Source organism: Acipenser ruthenus, chromosome 22 (genome assembly GCF_902713425.1).
Source record: "Acipenser ruthenus chromosome 22, fAciRut3.2 maternal haplotype, whole genome shotgun sequence".
Lineage (NCBI taxonomy): Eukaryota > Metazoa > Chordata > Actinopteri > Acipenseriformes > Acipenseridae > Acipenser > Acipenser ruthenus.
The window spans coordinates 19,600,066-19,621,968 of NC_081210.1; the positions used below are offsets into that span (position 1 = coordinate 19,600,066).

General features: G+C 39.6%; 1 protein-coding gene across 2 annotated transcripts; it reads left to right on the plus strand.

Moving 5' to 3' along the window:
* Nucleotides 1-1,364: 1,364 nt before the first annotated feature.
* LOC131699440 (soluble guanylate cyclase 88E-like) lies at nt 1,365-21,422 on the plus strand. 2 transcript variants are annotated; one of them, XM_058996088.1, is made up of 20 exons: nt 1,365-1,513; nt 3,341-3,481; nt 4,366-4,506; nt 4,953-5,092; nt 5,963-6,097; nt 6,507-6,630; nt 8,366-8,485; nt 8,852-8,936; nt 10,278-10,364; nt 11,552-11,669; nt 11,889-12,018; nt 12,173-12,319; nt 12,706-12,852; nt 13,144-13,300; nt 13,492-13,601; nt 14,082-14,171; nt 19,217-19,363; nt 19,745-19,882; nt 20,239-20,319; nt 20,986-21,089. In XM_058996088.1, the coding sequence occupies exons 1-19, from the start codon at nt 1,400-1,402 to the stop codon at nt 20,293-20,295; spliced, it is 2,328 nt and encodes a 775-aa protein (XP_058852071.1). In that variant the 5' UTR covers nt 1,365-1,399; the 3' UTR covers nt 20,296-20,319; nt 20,986-21,089. The 2 variants fall into 2 exon arrangements, with proteins under 2 accessions (XP_058852071.1, XP_058852070.1); XM_058996087.1 differs by lacking the exon at nt 20,239-20,319 and having other exon boundaries at nt 20,986-21,422.
* The last annotated feature ends 481 nt before the right edge of the window (nt 21,423-21,903 follow it).

Sequence of the window (21,903 nt, forward strand, 5' to 3'; positions counted from 1 at the left end):
ACAGGCCATTGTGTTATCGTCTAATTAGCTCCTCTGAACTGTAAAAACACCTGTTCACTACACCTACATGTCATTAGAAGTCGCCCTAGAACAGGAACATAAGGCAGCCACTGTGTTTTCTGATTAAATCCCCCTCTAAGGTTTTCATAAAGAATTGAAATACTTGTCCTGCTGACAATCCCCTAATCCAAAAAGCAGTCAATGTGTCATGGGCATCCTGACTGGATGACACCCCCCTAAAATAGCATGAGTGAAGCACATTTGTGTGAGGGGAGGCACTAATTCCACTCTCCAGCTATTACATCCAGAGGTAACTGACAAATACATTTCACATGTACAAAAGGAGCCACTATTGTTCAAAAATATTGATAAACAGAAAACAACACCAGCAGTGTTTTAAGGTAAATGTCTGCCAGTTTGCCAACACTCTAGCACTGGCAATAACGGCTTAGTAGGCATTTCCATTAGCCTACAGATACACTCCTGTCGGCTCTAAAATGATAACACGAAGGTGAAAAGAATGATCTGTAAAATATCAGTAAAAACGTGTCTCTCACTTAAAGGTGTAGAACCTCATACTTAGACATAGAACTGTATTCAATGTATGTATTTTTGAGATATTTATAAAGGTTGTTATTGGTTCATTCTTATACTCTTTCACATAGGGCCCTTTCTCTACCAGTTTATCAAAATCAAAATTTGAATAAACGCAACTAACCTTTTACATTTCTGTTTGCGTTGCATTGCTTTGTGAGCTGCAACTTGAAGCTATAACCTCCTACTGTTGCAGGTAAAAGCAAGAGGAAGCTTGAACACAAATCCACGAAAGCTAGCTCTGAAGGTCTGCTTTCTGACAATAGAAATCACCTGAGGCAAAACCATGGTGGTAAACAGACACCAGTGAATTCAGTTTCAGCAGTAGATCCCTAATCAGAGGGCATTACTGTCTGATATTTGACTACATTGGAAAGGTAAGAGCCCAAGCTGTGCACTTTCAAATGTTTCAAATGTTATGTACATCTGTTAATATAAAGTGGGTCATGATTGTGGGACACTGCAGGTTCAATGTCAGATTAGGTTAGGTTACAAGATTTACTGGCATTGTTATAGGAATATATTCGCCTTAAAATGCAGTTTTATGCTTTAAAAACAATTAGTCATATTGATTTGAAACACCCATAGCAATCCATGTAAACCACTGGATTATTTGCCATATTTGCTATAAAATGGAATGTGCAGCAGGTTGGTCTTTCAGCTGCTGTACTTGTTAAATAAGCACTTTGGGCAGGCATCTGTTTGCAGTCTGTTTGTGTCATGAGGTGCTATAACTGACCACTGTTTCACATGTGAAGAGGCACCAGGTACTGACAGGTGCTTATCAACATGCGGGTGTGTATAAATGAGGTCACTGTCAAAACCTTGCTGTTTTAGTTACCATGTATTGTCCAACTTGCTGTTTAGAAATCAGTCAACCGAGATATCCCTAAGACAACTACCCCAGAGTCTGCTGCAGGTATTTTTATTTATTTATTTATTTTTACTTACATGTTGGTTTCTAATTATAAATAGCTTTGATATATAGCGTATTTTAAATAACTTTCATTGCTTGTATAAAGATATTTAGTTGATATGGTATAGTATTTATTGTGGAAGGAATTATTTCTGTAATCCATGAGTGACCAGTGATTATGTTAATTGTGAAATCTCAGTAGTTTAGCAATGCGTATTTTTGTCTATGCTGAACTGTTACCGAGGGCAGGTTTTCTGTCGTCCTCTTAAAAAGGCACCAGGGCGTCTGCTACTCCGCGAGTATCTTATTGTACGCACAGACTAAACACATTTACGTGCTTTTCTAGCACCGTCTTCGCTGGATTCCCTGAAATATCTTTGGTTTAAACATTTCCTTAACCTAATTTTAACAACTGTTAATGCAAGTATGCGTTTCCCTTTCTCTAAAAGTAGCAACCATGACGCTATCAACTATAGCAAAATAACAACACATCCTAATATTACTTTTTGCTCGAAAGGTCATTGAATTTGAAAAGTAAAATAAACTTTTAACCTTTTTTTATTTTTGTAAATAAATTAAAAATATTATATTCCCAAGATAGACGTTGAAATCCATCTCTACATAGTGGAGGTCTAGACAGCAAAAACAAAACATGAACCTGAAGCTTTTTTTTTTTTTTTTTTTTTTTTAACAATTTACTAACATTAATAAAAGTGTATGTATTAAATACTAAATAACATATAAACTAATATGATCTCACAGGTTGTATAGTATTAAAACTAATATTATGTAAGTACATAAAAACGTTAAATAATGAGTGTTGGATAAAGAAACGTGTCTGCCAAACAAATAAATAAATAAACAAATACATACATACATACATACATACATAAATAAATAAATAATGCAATATCTCACTAGCACAAGTACAGATTCACAAATCAGGCGAAACTGTCATGCATGGCTGATGTAGGAAACAAAACCCGATTCTATTTTGGATTAGGCCTGGCCAAAGTAGCAAGTTATTTTATGGAGCCTGTGAAATCAAGAACGCGGTGTCTGACGCGAGTACGTGGAGATTTGGGACTGACAAATACTGGCACTGGTTTTGTTGGTAATAATGTTCTCGTGAAAACGTAAAGATTTAGCATAAGTATTACGTTATAACGTAACAATTATCTCGTGAAAACGGAAATACATGTATATAATACATTGCTCTACAGTTACACGGTTCCGTAGACTGCATCTTAAAACTGTCTATGAAGATCCAGCTATCAAACCCACATGTACCACCCGATGCAATTTTCTAGCAAGGTAAAATGAATGGCGCGTTCTTGTGACATTTAATCGTTGACTTGCACTGTTGAAGCGATTCCATGTTATGCATTAGCCATACTTTTTTTAAAAATGCAACTAAAAATGTTTTTGTTTTTTTTTTCACACGAAGTGCAATGCGTTACCTTTCAAATTACTGAAAAATCAGATCACAGGAACACCTTACATCTCCCCCAACACTGCTGACAGGAAGCTGTTAAAAGTTTAAGATGAAACACAACAAGTCCTCCTAAAATGGTGTGTGACAATAATATTTTTAATGTAATTCAGTTAAAAATGATGTAATGCGTCGGTCTTACATGTAAAACACAGAACACTGCATTTATTAGGCATTCTACTCAACCTGTGTTCATTTTTACATTTGAGAACCAGCCCCTGTGCCTCTATAATCTTAATGGTGCTCTGTGTTATTAGATGGCTGCAAAGCTCCCCTCTAGAAAAGAAAGCAATGTGTTTGTTTGAATGCTTGAAGGGAACTCCATTCTGTTCACGCAGTCTCTGGCAGCCGCTTTGATGATGTACGGATTGCTTTGTGAGAGTCTGCACGATTTTATCAAGGAGTCGTATGGAGACGATGTGTGGAAGCTGGTCCGGGAGAGAGCAGACGTCAGACTGCATTCCTTTGTGACCCACCAGGTAATCCTCCACTTCATGAGTGTACTGCTTCATCACCAGTTCTGCTGGTGCGAGGCAACAAGTAATAAAGAGTTCATAATAAAGTCATTAATCATCAATCAAAAAAGATTCCCTAACCATTACGGTTAGATGGTCTCACACAAGGAATGTACCATTTTAGATTTTTGTTTATTAAAATGAAAATATCTTGTATATCTTGCTTCAAGGGGCTACTCCATTGCGACATTTTTTTTCCAGAAAGCTGAAATACACGCTGTAAACATATAGCCTTATCTCTTTTGCACGCTTTCAAGATTTTTCATTTAACCAGGATGAAAATCCAGTCTGATCTACATCTGCTCCCAGGAGGGCCCTGAAAGACAGCAGCAAGCAGCAGCACACAATCAGACTCTCTGTTCTCTATAGAACTGGGATGGGTCCCAGATACTGTTTGGGAAAGAAATTATACAAGCTCAGTTTATTTGGCCGTGGGAAAATGTACATTTCGATGGCATGATCATTTCCATCTTGACATTCAGCAAACTTCTTATTCCAAAAAGTAACATACAATTATTATACAGCAGAGCACAGACTAGTAATGATATCAGTATCGCATGTAATATCAGTTGCACATCTCTGTGGTCTTGCTGGCTCATTTTTGAGGATCACTGGTTTAGATATGCAGTGGCTGGTTTACCAGATCCTTTTATTGGTAGGAGAATGAAGCGAGATTCAGTGCAGCAGTTATGTAAGGATACGGATGGAGTTCTTGCAGGAATAACCCAAGCACATTCCAAAGACTTACCTTGCAGTTTGACTGGCCTGCGCACGTAACACAAGCTCACCTCCTCCTTCTCCCAGCGAGTTGCAGCTGCTGATACATGCCCGGTCCTCTTCTCCTGCAGGTGTACAGTGAGAGTGTCATTCCCCGCATCGCCAAGGCAGCCAGTGGAGTCACCGGCACCCCATACAATGAGCTGATGAACTCCTGGGGGGTCTACTTCTTAGGGTTTGTTGGGAAGTACGGATATGACAGAATATTAAAGGTGGGTACATATAATCTGTAAGGAAACATGTCCCACTGCATATTAACAATCTTTTTATATTTGAATGATATGAATAAAGTTGCCTAGGGTATATCAACACCTAAATAAAGTTGCTCAGGGCATATAAACACGATGCTGAATGTACGAGCTGAGGCTTCAAACACACAGCATTACAGCTGTTTATAGTTAATTAACCATGCGTTATGCACATATGGGCTTCAGCTTGTTTATTCCTGCATTGTGTCCCTCATTGCTTGTGCTGTGCCAGTACCAGCAACCTGGATAAGCCACAGGATGTACGTAATATGTAGAGACAACCAACTTTATACCAGCTCTGTAAATCTGAGCTTTACCATTCACTGGATGTCCGTTTGTTACACTTTGGTCTGATTTTACCATGGTACAGTTCAGTAAACCTTCAATGAAGCAGCCCCTCTTTGTTGTAGGTGCTGGGTCGTCACGTCCGAGACTTTGTCAACGGACTGGATAACCTGCATGAGTATCTGCGCTTCAGCTACCCCAAAGTGCAGCCTCCTACCTTCTTCTGCCAGGAGGAGTCTGCTACAGGAGTCACTCTGCACTACAGGTACCTGAGCTCACACTCCTCTCTGTGCTTTACAAAGTCCAGCCCCCACCTTCTTCTGCTACAGGAGGAGTCTGCTACAGGAGTCACTCTACACTACAGGTACCTGAGCTCACACTCCTCTCTGTGCTTTACAAAGTGCAGCCCACACCTTCTTCTGCCAGGAGGAGTCTGCTACAGGAGTCACTCTGCACTACAGGTACCTGAGCTCACACTCCTCTCTGTGCTTTACAAAGTGCAGCCCCCACCTTCTTCTGCTACAGGAGAGTTTTTTTCAGTTTTTTCAGTGATGCGTTCATAACCCCATCCCTGCCAAATTTCACAAAAACTTCTAAATTTAACTAAACTACAAAAATACAAAACCAAATAAACACACTGGATTTCTGGGTTTTAAAATAGGTGTTTAAGGAGCAAAACTGCAGTTTAAAATATATTATATTACTGGCATAAATATTTATTGAGCTTGAATATGGTCCAGCCCTGAATTAAGCATTTTCATTACCTGGCTGGGAATTTGGTGCCGGTGGGCGAGTGCACAAATATTTCAAATTGGAAAAAGGAACGACAAATGTCAAAATTAAGGTATATTTTAACAAAGACACGCAAGAAAACTAAATATAATTTAGTTTAGTTTTTTCTAGATACATGTATATATGATATGCCCTCTGACACATTTTGCTCCAAATTCCACCTGTGGTGTAGAGATGATGGAAGATGCAATAGCCTAATTTTAATTTTTTGTTATTTGTTTTTTTTAAGGGATCAGCTGGGATTTGCTCACAAGTGATCCCCAGCCTTACTGAAATTGTATTTACTGTAAACAAGTGAATGGATGAAGCTGATCTTTTCCTGTGTCTCCTGTCCTTTCTGCAGGAGCAAGCGGAAGGGCTACCTGCATTATGCTATGGGCCAGCTGCGGCAGATGGGGAAGCAGTTCTACGACACAGACATCCATGTGGAGGTTCTGTCTGAGCAGCTGGTGGGGGACTATTCTCACGTCACCATGAGGTAGAACAGAGATCTCAGGGAACAGCAAAGCAAATGTACACCTGCAGAGAATAGCAACTAGAATGCATTCTATTTCAAATAAGTCATGCCATCTCTCTGTAAACTTCATCCAGAATTATAAAATTAATTGTAGGGTATGTAACTTGTAAAACTATTTGACAAAACTCCCTCCACTTTCCATAGCAGTATGGCAACATGAGCAGATTCTCTCAGTAGAGCTCCATTGTAACACTAGGGGGAGTGTTTATCAGGCCTGAATCTCTTGATAACCGTAAGCTTTTCCAAAAGGTATGATTACATTCAGTACTGTATAGAAACTCTCCCACCTTTTCACAGCCCGCTTTCTTCTGGAGTTAGAAATATAGATCTGTTTTCTCATGCCGATGTCCATCCTGCTAACTTGTTGCAGGTTAAACTTTGATAACTCTGCGTATCGCTACATCCAGAAGGAGGATGAGGAGGAGCATGAGATCTTGCCCATCACCAGTGATTTCTTCTTCGATGTCTTTCCATTCAACGTCGTCTTCCGCCAGGTAACTGTCAGCTTTTCTAAAATTCATTCTACAGCTATGGCAAAACATTTTTCGCCTACAATTTTAGGATTGAGACACACAAAAAAAAAAACAAAAAAAAAAAAAAACATAATAGTAGTACAGTATTTCATGTTAGATTTCTAAATGTCACATTTTTCAATTTTTGTCAGTTTTTCATTATTCAGCAGGTTTCATTCGACTTTATGAAGCAAAATTAGTGAATTCTATCGGGTGATGCAAAACGTTTGGCCATAGCTCTACCTGCTTCAACTTTTATTCCAGTGCAGCAAACATGGAATAAACACCCCATGTGGTTGTGGAGAGTAACTGGAAATGCATGTCCCAGACACCCCTCTAGCAGGTAGTGCAATCTGGAAGTGCACCCATTAAACTTGCACCTGGGGTGGGTTTAACAGACAAGCATAACAGCCATGGCGTGTTTCAGTGACCACATACCAGTACATGGACTTATCTGGGAGTCACACAAGGTTTTTTTTTTCCAGTGTCATCTAGGAAAGCTGCTGTTTTATTGACAGAGATACAAAAGGGCACTTGATTCACAGTAGATCATCACTAAACCCAGCTGCCACAATGTTATTGACACTGATCTAAGCAATGCTAAAAGAGAGGCAACTGCAACTCAAGAGCTGCTCTTGACCATAGGGCAAGACACCTTATCATAGACGCCTTCATAACCGGAATAAAACACTGGATTTGCAATGTGGACCACTCAGAATGATGGCCAACCTCAGAAAAGGCTAGGAGAAATCTACTTCACATAGAAATCTACATCTAGGGCTATTACATAACTATGTTACATGATGTACAGTACAGTATGGAATTGTCAATATTTTTACAGCCTTCATTTGGGTGGTATCCTCTGTAAAAGCAATCCTTTCAAAAGTATATTATATCCATATAAGGCTTCATATACTGAACAGCATTGTAAAGTACCCCTGATAACAAGATGGATTGGTCTTTGCACTGGAGCTTCATAAATGTGCCCCAATGTCCTCCAGATTAATCACAAGCATTCCTGATCCTCTCCCACTCAGCCTAGGCTTCACTGAAGATTGGACCAAACAACTCAGAGGTGTTGTAATGGCCACTAAGTGGCCGCTAAGACCACGAAACTCATTTCAGGAAGTCATTTAGAGATGTGCTAAAATGCACAGGAAGTTATTTTGAGATATCTCAAATGAATAAGAAATCATTTACATGTATCCTATAATGAATGATATCTCCAAATGAAGCGGAGATAACGAATTCAAGGTACCTCTAAATAATCTAAATAATTTAAAGCGGTTTGCTTGTTGTGATTTTGTTCTTAAACCTTATCTGCCCACACATTTCAGCACTTTTCTGAGCAATGCTAGATGAACAGCTCCATTGAGCAAAGGAGATCTGTAGAGGAGATTCTAGGTCTCAGACTGACCCGAGTGTTCCTTCTGTCTCCTTTGTATAGTAACCCATAGTCTTAACGTGCTAATTGGTGATGGTTTGTGCTCCAGGAATTAAGCCTTTCCTACCTCTCTGTATGACAGAGCAGTCGGCTGTGTCACATGGCCAAATTTATTCCAATAGCTCAATAAACCACTGCCATGTGGTTTTCAATGCTGGAATTTCATAGTGAATAATTATAAGGGCGTTATAAGGGAGAGTATCTTTAAGGACAGGGGATCGTTAACTCATATGAAACAGTTATAACCAGTAACGAGTGTCCTTGCGGTTTTAGGACATGGTGGTGCATAACATTGGCTCAGGACTGGCCACAGTTTTCCCTGATTTGGACGGAAAGAAAATTAATGATGCTTTTCTACTGGCACGCCCCCTGGCGGAGTTCACCTGGAATATGGTTTGTAAATCTCTTCCATTCTCCAAGGGAAATGGCAGTTAACTAGTTCAGCTCTACTTCTGAATGCATCAGTGAATTTGAGCATGTTGAACCCCTTTTGTTATCTAGTCGTCCCAATCCAAAATGCTTTAACATAACATAACATATACCAAGTTTTACTTTTTTAAATAGCTGATGAGTTCAAGCTTTGTGAACAGGGCCTATTAAAAATGTCAGAAGGAAATCTTTAAGTGTGTTATTGATTTACGTTCCAAACCTTGAATCAAAATCACAGCCTGTATTTTATTTTAATTCTGTTGGTACTCATTTCCACAGTTTTGGTGTACAATATAATGACGGTTATTCTGGGCTTTTCACTGATTTCAGATTAATTCACACCCCAACAATTTATTCGAGATCATGTCCAAGGAGCCAGTGAAGAGAGAGCGGAACCTTCAGAATCGCGTGCAAAGTAATTAGCTTCTTTATAGAAGAAATGCTGCCTTTTGATTATATTTCAGATGTCAATTTAGATTAATGTCTGTGGACCACATCCTTCTATTGTTATTATTATTAATTACTTAGTAATGAAAGGTGGTGCATGATGGGGATGCTAAAGGGCTCATCATTGCAAATTAGCTTATGGAATTTTTAGCTAGACATAAGATGATGGGTCACATTTACTATGCTTTTTTCTGCAGTCCACTTTCATGTGTTTTATTGATTAATAAATAAAAAGAGCTAGACATAAACAACTGTAAATGTTAATACGAGTGCTGCTAAAACATTCTGATGGGTAACTACAATGCAACAGCAGGCTCTAGTCACGGAAATTCATAAGCGATTTAAATAAAGTTTTTTTTTCCAAAGTCTGTTTTTATGAAAATCCAGTTTGGTATTCCTGAAACTGTCTGTGTTTTCATTAGCAACAGTACAGAACAGTTCCATAAATGTTTTTTTAATGACATAGTTTTTATACACGTTTGTGCATTTACAATGTAAATCATAACATGTTACCCCACATGCAATTGCACTGTAATTAACGTGTAGTTAGAGACACTAAAGTGTTTAGTTTTTTTTTTGTTTTCACGTTGAAGTGTAGCAAACTGCACTGGAGCAAAGGCGTAATAAATCCAAGCCAATGCTACTTAGAGTAGTATCAAAATATTCCTGATTCCTGACCCTCTTCCATTCATCCAGGCTACACTGCAGATTGGAGCAAATAACACAGTGGTTTTGTAATGGCCACTAAGAGATAGACTAAGACCACCAAACACATTACAGGAAGTCATTTAGAGATGCATTGAAATGCACAGGAAGTTATTTTGAGATATCTCAAAATGATCAAGAAATCATTTAGTGGTATCTTATAATTGATAATATTTCCAAATTAAGTGAAGATAATGCATTAAAGGTATCTCAAAATGCTAAATTTAAAATATCTCTTAATGGTTTGCCTGCTTAACATAAAAACATAATTTCAAAAGATCTGTAAATGAATGTTAGATATCTTTAATTGATTTGCAGAGATCTCTAAATTGATTTTAGATATCTTCAAATTTACTAATAAGATATCTGCTATTCATTTAAAGATACCTGTCAATAATTTCGAGATATCTTAAATAAAACATATCTTGTAATATAATCTGAGATATCTGTACATGATAATTTGGCTTGGCATATGAACAAGCTGCATGCGTCTCAATTAATTTCTAATACATTAATAAATACAAATAAATAAATCACATTAACTATATTGCATGAACTTATTTCATTGAACTGAATGGGTCCTTTGATTGAATTCCTATTTCAGACTCTGATTACGAGAATGCAAACCGCACTGCTGACGTGGACGTGGAGCTCATGGCATTTCAGTCCATCATTGGCGATGATTATAAAGGTATTGTCACATCCTGAATCTCTCCACTGTGATAGTAGGGGATTAGCTAAAGATGCTATTTTATAACATGGGATTCACATCTGTATCCCTTTCAAAACACACCGGTCAATAACATATCTTAAAGTGATTATACCCAACAAAATAATTCAATACATCTGTTGAGCACTTCTATTCATTATTTAGGTCTAAAATGGGTTTCAAATCAGCACATTTTAGACCTAATAAACACATTTTAATTTTAAAACATGAAATCTGGTACTACACTAAGTTAAGGAAATTTCTTTGACCTCTAGAAGCATAGGCTTAGTAGTCATGCATATGAGTTTAGTAGTCTTAGATTGCACCTCAGGGGATTAATTCGTCATGACTGGCACTGAGCACCTTTGCAGACAGCCTCAGCCTACCTGTATATGGGAACCGAGACTAAACTGGCTGTAGGTTAAGTGGGCACTGTGCTTGTGTTGCTGCCAATCCAGTATTCCCAATATCAGAGTCCCAGCTCTGGCAGCACTGGTCAGTAGAGCTGCTCAAACAGATGAATCAGTTATTCAGTCTGAGCTCTCCACAGCAAGCAGGTGCTGACACCCAAGAGACTGGGCTAATGTACCATGCCACTTGAACACATAAAGCAACAGAAGCAAATTGATTAAGTGCAGCCAATTTGCGCTGAAGGAGAGCAGCAAACAGCACAAACTGTTTCCGTTTGCAATCTGTGTGTTACTGTAAGGCAATCTGAGATTAGTGCTGCTCAGGGTCTGTGGGACCAGTCATTAACGCCCTGGTTGACTGGGGTCTGTCTAGTTTCTGTAAAGGCTGTGTATATACCAGCTTGGTATACAGTGTAGAAAACAAAAGCTGGAAATGTAACTCTGTACAATAGACCACCAGAAATAGTGTTTCACAAGGTCAAACATTCCCCAAAAACGATCAAATAAATAAATGAATGCGAACCAAAGTAGGTAATACAAAATGTAGCTTTTTCTTAGATCCTCAGTCAGGACAAACAGCACTTCTTTGCTTACGATTGTAAGTCGCCCTGGATAAGGGCGTCTGCTAAGAAATAAATAATAATAATAATAATAATAATAACTCCTTTGTTTTGTGAAGTTGTCAGGTAATCCCTTGGACAGGAAAACCAATGGGCTTCCTTTTGCTGAGTGTTTTGTGTTTTGTAATACACTTCTTAGATGGGAACAGTGCAAACGCAACGGAGAGTTGGGGAGACGGGAGCCGTTGCCTGAAGCTGAAAGGACAGATGAGATACATGCCTGAGTGGGAGTCCATCATCTTCCTGGGCACACCTGTGTAAGACACACTGCTAGGAGGAGAGTTTATACTGTGTTGGCCTGTATACAGCCATTTGAACGGTTTTTACCATGGTTGGTTACTCTTTAGATTAAGGGCATGAATATCAATTTAATTACTTTGTAATAACTTTGTTATTACACAGTAGTTACCACGGTCATTATAATTAACCATTTTAGGCAAATTGACATTTGTTTTGTTTGCCGTCTCCCTGTATAGAATGGAAAGCCTGAGTGCCATGTTTAAGACCGGGCTGTACATCAATGATCTGAGCATGCACGACTCCAGTCGAGATTTAGTGCTAGCGGGGACACAGCAGTCTGAGGAGCTAAAGCGAGCATTGATACAGGTACGATATCATCTTTAAAACACGGAAGATTCAACAGCACCGAAATTGAGTGTTGTACTAAAAAGCTAATGAAAAGCAGGATACTGCAATATATGTCAGTCTTACTGTCATTGAATTCAGTGTATGTACAATAAATGATGCTCTGTTGGTTTAGGAACAGAAAAAGTCCAGTAAGCTGGAGGAAAGCATGAAGATGCTGGACTATGAGATGAAGAAGACAGATGACCTACTCTACAGGATGATCCCCAAGCCGGTTGCTAAGCGACTGCGGAAAGGGGAGCCGGCTGTACACACGTGTGAGGTAAGCCTGCGCTTACACCCAGCAACACAGCAAATGTACTATTGGCTAGTTTCACTGACCCTTATCTTGCACAACATAATGTAACCAATAGTAAGGTTGTCCAAGGAAAAATATGTAAGTCAATTCTGAGTAAAACAGAATAAATGCAAATGATTGCCAATGGAAATGCAGTGTATCTACATTGGCAATACAATGGTTTTGAATTATGGGGCACAAGGGTGGCTGCAGGTAGCTATTTTGACATACTAATGGTATCATGTCATGAACCACCACATCAGGACAAGCAGGTGTCCTGTGAAGCAGCAGCAGCAGTTAGCGTTATTATCCTGTCAGTTGCACAAGGAGTGTGTTTAAGTTGCTAACTCCCCTGCTCTTTGCTTCCCCAGGTGTTCCCGGATGTGACGATCCTCTTCAGTGATGTGGTGGGCTTCACTCGCATCTGCAGTCACATCACTCCCTTGCAGGTGGTCTCCATGCTCAACACGATGTACACCCTGTTCGACACCCTCAGCGAGAAGCACCGGGTTTTCAAGGTACAGTTTGTGCCCTGCCTTGTACAGATGACCTTTCACTGCTGGGACCTCACAAAGTTCACCATGGTCATTGTAATTCCCCATGCTTTAGCTGTGCTTTCCTAGAGCTGGTTTTCGCCATTCATTATCACAACGCTCAGCGATTTGCCATTCTTAGTGATCCATGACTGTTTCTTGCACACTCTTTTTTTAAGTCCAGCCCAAGTTGTTATTTCACTTCTTATAATTATACAAAGAGAAGTTTACAATTTCAAAGCAGTGGGTTCCACAGACTGAATTGTGTGTCCTTAGGTGGAGACTATCGGAGATGCATACATGGTGGTGGCTGGAGCTCCAGATAAGACCAAGTACCACGCCCACAACATCTGCGACATGGCGCTGGACATGGTCCGCTCCATTGACCACCTCAAAGACCCCTCCACAGGAAACAACATTCAGATCCGAGTCGGTGTGTGCAGACCTTTCACTACAGGACTCCTCTGCTGTGTCTAGCTACACTGCTTTAGATCGTATTCTATACCTATGATACTGCCTAGCTGTTATTGAGCCGAACCCACAGTGCTACTGAACACACCCTGAGTGTGTTTCTTCTTTTTGTTGTGGGCTGAAGTATGTCTTTCCTTTGTCAACTGTGTTTAGGAATCCATTCTGGCATGGTGGTGGCGGGTGTGGTGGGTCACAAGATGCCTCGCTATGGACTCTATGGGGACACTGTGCACACTGCTTCTGCCATGGAGAGCAACGGGAAGGTGCACAGATATTGCATTTCTTTTACTTTGTTGCTGCTTTGTCTGTAGGAGGCACAACCGAGGGTCGCACTGTGGCCACATTGCAGAACAGAATTTTCAGCTGTTTCGGCTGTTTCAGTGTGCTGGTTAAACATTGCAGCTGTGCTCTTTTTTAAGAGAAGAATGAATAAAACCAAAAGTGGCTTTTAGTTTAAGCTTAATAAGGCACCTCCTAAGCTCACAGTAACCTAGAGTAGCTCAAACTGCTATGTAGTGGGATTCTTTTATTATTCATTGCTACAGTACCTGCTATACAGTATTGTGTATAGTATGTGGTGTCTCCTTGAAAACGGCTGAAAAGGTGATGGATTCGTCTCAATGTGTTTCTTCCAGGAAAAATATGTACTGTATAACTGAGTCAATAGTATCCAGTGACCTTATCAACAGCATGTAAGGCATTACAATTCCATTTCACGTTCTTTTGTGCTTCTCTTGCTACAGGAAATGCATATTCAACTAAGCGGGGCCACCTACGAGCACCTTAAAGGAAGCCATTTTATATTTGAGCGCAGAGGAACCATCACGATTAAGGTGACAAGTCCCATGTATTTATCTGTGACCCTGGACATGTGAAGAAAATATAAAAACAATTGCATTAAGTCAAGCAGCCCATGGGCAGGAGCTGTTAGGAAGGTATTTTTGTACCTTCATTTTATGCTATACTGTAATATTTCAGTTTAGTTTTAAAGCCGCTTTCAGTGAACCATTTAGATCTGATTGGTTCTGTCTGGCTCTGCATGGGCTCTCTGTTATGTTTTTCAACCATATTATAGGGAGGAACAATTAAGTTAATGGGCTTCTAACGTATACACCCAGTACAAGCTTTAAAGTCTTTATTAATCAGGAAATTAAACAGGAGCACATTAATGCTATATTCTAACAAACATGTACTGTGACATAACCTGCTAAGCATGGTAAAGTGTAATATAGGAAAAGTGCACACTGATTGCTTCAAACACAGCCCTGCACTCATATGATGAGTGTGATTAAAATGAAACACCCCTAGTGGCAGTCTAATGATATGGTAATTTAAAAATCAAGTAGGTTTACGAACCTCATACCTTTAATCCACCAATCATGAAGCTGGATTGCAGGCCACTGCTATACAGTAGTTGACCGCAGAACATTCAGAGAGAATGTCTAGCTTTAAAAACTGAAATGAAATCAATCCTAAAAATAAATGAAAAAATCCTGTAAAATAAATATTTAAAATGATTCAAATGATAACAAAGGGTCCCCGAGTGGCACACCTGGTAAAGGCATGGTCGTGTGGTGTGCTGGGTGGATCATACAGTTAGGGGTCTGGTTTCCCTTGGGGATTCCAGAGGGAGCATGGCATTAGCTTTGGCAGGCAACATGGTCAGGGACTCCTACTGGGCAGGTGCCTGGTGAGCTCCTGGTGGACAGGGCTGGCCTTTGTTCTCCAGCATCTGCTCTCGAGTTCCTGGTTTTGAAAAGCTTAGTCATGGGATTGGAAGATGCCCACTGACCTTCAGTTCTCCTGAGCTGTGAGGGAACGTAATGGGACATTCTAAATTGGGGGTAAAATAATTTCCTACTCAAATTAAAAATGTAACGTAATAAAAAAGACAAAGCTACTAGTTTCAGGCACTACTTTGGTAGTTGACCTTGTCTGTATGGTAGCACCCACGCTGTACTTTCCAACGTGTTCAACTAACAGACGGCAGTGCCCTCCAATCAGGGATCGATTGCTTAATTAAAGACACTGCCAATTTAGAACGATAAAATAGTTGGGTTAGCCTAATAGAAAAAGGGGGATGAACAACCTAAAAAGTCACACATTTTTATTTCAGAATCAATAGTTTAAAAATACAATTAACAGTAAAAATTCCATGTTAATGGTACAAAAATGAGAGTACTGTATATGTACACAGTCAAATGGCTGAATGGATTAAACACAGCTGTGGCTCAGGACAGCTTGTGCTTTACTTTGAACGGTAACTGCTCACAGTTCTTATAAAATATATTTTTTTACACATTCTTTTATAGTGTAGATTTTCAAGTGACTGCTATAACGTATTTTCAGTTATTATAGTATTCGCAATTTGAGGATAGCAAAAGCTATTATCAAGTCTGCAGTAATGGTATTCTTGTATATTGCTTCAGTAAAACGAAAGGGTTAATACAAGAACATCAAAACAATGGAACTATTAAAAAAATGATGCAGATCCCCACTTTTGAACTACCCATTTCAAAGACATTGACAGACTACAGATGGCTGATATTTTATTTACCATCAAACATCAATCAGGAGTACTGCTCTTCAAAGCCTTTTGACCCATGCTGTTTCTGTTGTCTACACAAGAAGTCAGACAGTTTTTCTTTTCCAGGCCAGACCAGATCTAGTTTTGCCATTTTTGAGGCCGTCTGTAAAAATAAGATCTGCTCAGTGTTAAATGTTTGATAATTTTTTTTTAGGCAAGTGGCCAGTTAAGTAAGCAGCTATTTTACCCTGTTCTTACCACCCATTATTATTATTATTATTATTATTATTATTATTTATTTCTTAGCAGACGCCCTTATCCAGGGCGACCCATTGCACCCATTGCAGCACACGTTGTTGTGAAATTGTATAGCAGCCAATCATTAAAGAAGTGCATGTTACAATACCAAGGTCCTGACTGTCTAATAGTCTGTGGAGATGTGTGCTGGTTGCTTTTTGAAGGTAAATTGCCTTACAGATACAAAATGTTGCCCTCCCCCCCCCAAAACAACTTGATGAATCCATTGTCATTGTAATAATCTGTCATACCAAGGAGTTAATATTTCAATTCCTTGTGAAACGCACGCACCACACCCCCTCATTACAACAACACACTGTCTGTTATTGGCACATCCCATGAGTGGGATGTGCATCACCATCAGATTACTGAGTAATTATTTGCATCTCTTCTTTCTACAGGTTTTAGAACTATTCTGTTTTCTTTGACATTTTAGACTAATCGGAGTAGTTGCTGTTGGCAGACAAAGCCGCTGGGTTCTTTCTTGTGTTGGCATCACGTTCATGCTGGCAGGGTGATGTTAGTAGTGCTCTGGACTTAGTTAAAGTTGGTTGTCACACTGAAGACTGCCTGGGAATGACTGTTGCTCATTCTCAGTTTGAAGCCCGTAGTCTGGTAGTAATACACTACTGGATCCAGGCAACTGTTGAAACTAGCCGCTGCTAAGGCAATCCGGTACGATATGCAAAATGTATGCATGGTTTCACTGTCATTGGGGTTCTTGAGAAAGCTGAAGTAGTTAACGATCTGGATGGTGTGGTAAGGAAGAAAGCAGACAGTCAGTACAGTCATCACAATCAGAATGGTCCTTGTGGACTTCTTCTTAATGTTCAGAGTGGCAGGACTCTCTCCAAGCAGGGTGCGTAACTTGCAGATCATCAGGGAGTAGCAGATGATCAGTACGAAGTAGGGCACAACAAAGCCAACGAAAGAAGCAAACATGCTGATGATCCCAATCCGATCGGTAAATTCGCTGCCAGAGAAGTTCTCCATGCATGCAGTTTTGTTGTTTTGGAATGCATTGGTCAGTTTTCCAGTGCAGGTCAAACCAAGGATGATAATAATAATCCCAGCCCAGATACAACAGGAGAGAATGATTTTGTATGTTGACTTTCCCAGCTGGATGTTTCTGACTGGATGGACAACACTGATGTAACGCTCCAGGGAAATGCAGGTCAGGATCAGTGGGCTGCCATAAATGTTTGAGAGGTAGAGAGACATGGAGATTTTGCAAAGCACTTCACCAAAGATCCAGTCATTCCCCTTTGCATGGTAAACAATTAGCAATGGCAAGGACAGGGCAAACAGCAGGTCCATGGCCGCCAGGCTTACCATAAAGGGGTTTTGATAGACGGTGGTGTATTTTTTGGTGAGCAAGTTCCACAAGTAAAAAAAGTTTTCCATCAAACCCAGGCAGCAAACAACGCTGTACACAACTGGTAACAGAATGAACTGGAAACTGGTAATTGAAGCACATTCCAGCTTATTATCTAAATCTAATTTATCAGTAGAATTCAACTCTGTGTTGGCCATGTGTTCCGGAAGGTCTTTGGAGATGTTATATCTCAGCAGTCTGGTTTACAGAATCAATTAAATGTTTTTCACAGACGGAATGGCTGTATCGACAAACCTAGAATAGGCAAAATACCAAAAGAATAGTTTATTAGCACAGCTGAAAACAAAAATGACACTAAACAATATGCGATAAGAAGTAAAAAGTGCGTGCACATACGAAGGGTGCTCATAATCGTATTTATATTTTTCAAATGTACATTTTTTCTGATTAAAGCCAAATGCAATCCAAAAGGTATATATGACTTAAGAAGCTTGGAGTCTATGACAAAAGATTGGAGAAGCTTTCTGAAAATTCGTGGTAGTTATTGCGTTCACCAAGCACGCCAGCAAAAGTCCCAGCCCAGATACAGCAGGAGAGAATGGTTATACTCTCAATGGGTAGATAGATGGACATGATCATTGACTAAAGGTCCTCATTTTGATTGAGGATCCTAAGAAAACAGTAACCAACTTATATATTTATGTTCAAAACTCACAATTTGAAGAAAAACATGTGTTTGTGACTTTACTAAATGCTAACATTTGCATTTTATCTTTCTGATTTTATTTAGTAAATAACCCATGCTTTTGTATTATTTTTCAACAAAACGGTCAGCAACTGCTCTGCAGAAATGAAATATAAATATTAAAGACCTGTTCTCACCTGTGCAGCTTATCCTCTGCTTACTGCGTTCTTTCAAAATGCTAATGCAGAAACAATGAGCCTGTCTGTTTAGTTTATAAACAGAAGACATAAATAAATACACGGAATCACACCACTAGCAGCATTACTAATATTGATTTGCATGTTGCTATTTTGCATTGTTCTCAATTGTAAGTAACATCCATTCACTATATATGTCTCAATGTGCCATTATGAAAGAAAAACATAACAAACATGTTTTGATTTTAAGACATAATTTCTGGTATTACACTTGGTTAAGGAAATCTCAGTTTGCAAGTCATGCTTTTAGACTGTTCCTGGAGAGTAAAATAGCCCCCACCCTTTCAGGGCCTTCTTTCCTGTCAGAAGCCAACCAGCTGCTCTCCCCAATGACTGACATTCTTTGCAGCCTGTAAGACGCTTCTGGATTGAAACCAAATCTTATGTTTTTAAATGAAAATGCTTGGAGAGATTGAGTTCTGCGAGCCTGCAATCCTATCCAGGGCTGAGAGAGTCCCAAATGAAATTGATTTGATCTTGATCTGCTGCTGATGGAAATCAACAAGTCTGATTTTAAATCTCTTTCAAGTCAATCGTACTGTCAGGTGGAAATGTGAGAGGACAAAGATGTTGGAGACTTATTTTTTATGCTTATTTTATTGTTTTTTAGATACATGTGTTTAAATAGAGGGCTTTCAAACAAACTGGACTATCACAGTCTGCTTTCTAATTATTACATAGTGTGTACACCAACTATGACAGAATGTAGTAAAGTGAATTCTGCTTTACTGTGTAACTGCACATGAAACTGGATACTATCATCTCCCTTACTCTAGGGTAATGTGGAAATTGAGACCTACTGGCTGAAGGGTAAGAGGGACAAAGATGGCAATGCCCAGGCAGCTTGCCCACAGTTCGAGGCGCAGACCATCAGCAAGACCACCATCTCTCCCCCAGCCTCCCCGATCCATGAGAATAAGCTGGTGAGTTCTCCCTGCTTCCCTTTATTCCTCTTGTCTCAGCACGTTGAGTTTAGTTTACGCATCTTTCATAATAATCCATTAAAGAACACTATTTTTGTATATTATTTACAGTGGATAGAGGTATCTTTAGGGGGCCAGAAAGGACATTGGAAAATAGTCAACCAGTATTTTTTTAAGACAGTACAGTGTTTTGCAGAATCAATCAGAAGAAAGCCATCCTGATGTTCTTTTGCAACTGTTCTTCATACACCTCTAGTTTGAATTTCTTTGTAAACACAGTACCTTAATATCCACATGTTCTACTGTTAGTCATCAGTTATTTTAGGAGTCTCAGAACAACAGTGGCTGTCTTAAGCATTCATTCCTTTCTTCTTCTTCCAGAATTTCCCTTCGGTGGTTGGAGACGATGAAGATGATGTTAAATCTCTTCACTCTCAGCGTATAAAGATAGAGGCAGCCGGGAACTCCTTGGAAGAATCCTTGGAGGAGAGCGGTTTGGAGGAGCAGCCAATCAGTAAGGTAAGAGGGGCTCTGTCAGCTCATTTAACAGAATGTAGAACGAACCCCATGTGCAATTATTCTGAAACTTTTTACTGTGGGAAGTGTATGAGTGAATCGTAAGAGTGTGGTTTGAACCCTGGTTGTGCTGAGTTGCTGATCTTAGAGAGCGCTGCACTGAGAGGAAAAACTGTTTGGTATATTTCACCTCAGACAGCAACTAGCCAGGCTGTGGCCTCCCCAGGCTAGGTCCTCGCCTCTGGGGTTCAGTAACTCTGCAACCTTTGTGTCTTAGGTACAGTGGGGAGAGAAAAATGATTGTTTCTACAGTGGAAATTATGGTCGTCTGTTCATCTTTAGTTCTCCTGATTTGTTAGCAGATTGCAGCGGTGAGGCAACATTCAAATTGGGTAGAAAAGGGGGTCACCTGGTAGAAGCACAGCCACGTAGTGTACAGGGTGAGTCATACAGCGCAGGTTCAGCATCCTGGCTGTGCGAAGTCGCCGGTCTTCGCTGGGGATGCCGAAGGGAGCGTCACATTGGCTCTGGCGCTTCCGTTGGTTAGGGAATAAAAACCGGCAGGGACTGTTTCTCCTCATCACGCTACAGTGAACCCTGCTGGCCAGGCGCCCAGTGAGCTCACTGTCCTCCAGAGGTCGGTAGCTTACTTACATCCTCTCTCGAGTTCCTGGGTGTGAAAGAGGAAGCTGGCTCAGTCGTGGGACCAGAGGACGCCCACTGAACCTTCTGAGCTGGGTGGGGAATTACTGCAATGAGGGGAAACAATTATTGGACATTCCAAATTGGGGAGAAATATAAGGGGTAAAATAATTGGCCACACTTAATTAAAATAAATAAATAAAAATGGGTAGAAAAACTATAAAAAATGTAGTGGTCTTTTTTTACATTTTGTATAACCTTCTTGGCCAACTGTTCTCAGTTTGTGTAATAGTTGTGTTATACTTGAATTTTTACGGAGAACTACAGTATATTTGTTAGACAAATGAGCCATGGCTAATGAAACTTGCAGTACATTTTTGGTACGTAAATGTAATACAAATATAAAACACTGTATATGTGCAACGGTATGTTTCCCAATACTACATGTTTTCTTCTTTCTGTAGTCTCATTTTAAAGACTGTCACATGGATAACGGTTTGCAGGATGCCAGCGATGTGCTGGACCCTCCTGAGTTCAATGGGAACGACTCCATCATCAAATCTCCCACTTGTTCTACAGAGAAGAGTGTCACGTGCTCCCTCTGCTGATTACAAGCCTCCACGCCAGCAGCAAGCGCAGAAGCGCTTCCTCTTTCAAGAGAAAAGAGCTTTGTAAATGACACTGGAATGTTGTTGTTGTTTGTTTGTTTTTCACATTTCCTTTATCTTTTTATATGTGCGTCATTCACAGTGGTTCTGAGTTTTGATGCTCAAGAGCATAGAGCTAAAACGCTAACGTGGTTGAAAGGTCACAGCCTTGCATGGCTTGCTTGACTGAGGAAAACAAAGACAATGGGAAAGTTACCTGTTCAAATTCTGTAAATAAATTATTCTGAAATGTTGTTTTGGTACTCGTCTTTTGTAAATGCATCAAACATCTTTCATTCAAACAACTTATGGATTTTAACCAGGAAAATACTCTTCATACATACATACGTACTCTTTTCAAGATCACCACAAACATGTAAAACCCCACATTAATTTATGAAAAGGAAATATAGTACTGTTTAAAAGTCAGCTACAAAGTGAAGAAGCATGGCATTTTGTTTATGTATTAAAGTAGCATCCAGTTTTCTACTCCCCCAAAGTTACATTATATCAATTGTGGTATGTATTTGATTTTTTTCTTCCTTAAATGAATATGGTAGCCCAATTTAAGTACTGCACTACATCTGTATACTGCAATCTACAAGGAATACAAATTACTATTAACTGAGAATGCAAGCAACAGATTAACAATACACCTTTTATTAACTACAACCTAGCTTTACTGTGTCCCAACAATGCAAAGCAGAAGGGAATAGTAGGCTCCTCAAGCAGTGT

Coding starts and splice junctions, on each gene's coding strand:
- LOC131699440 (XM_058996087.1), top strand. CDS start 1,400: ATGAGGTCACTGTCAAAACCTTGCTGTTTTAGTTACCATGTATTGTCC. Junction 12,019..12,172: donor TAAAGCGAGCATTGATACAG/GTACGATATCAT, acceptor CTGTTGGTTTAG/GAACAGAAAAAGTCCAGTAA. Junction 13,602..14,081: donor CCATGGAGAGCAACGGGAAG/GTGCACAGATAT, acceptor CTCTTGCTACAG/GAAATGCATATTCAACTAAG.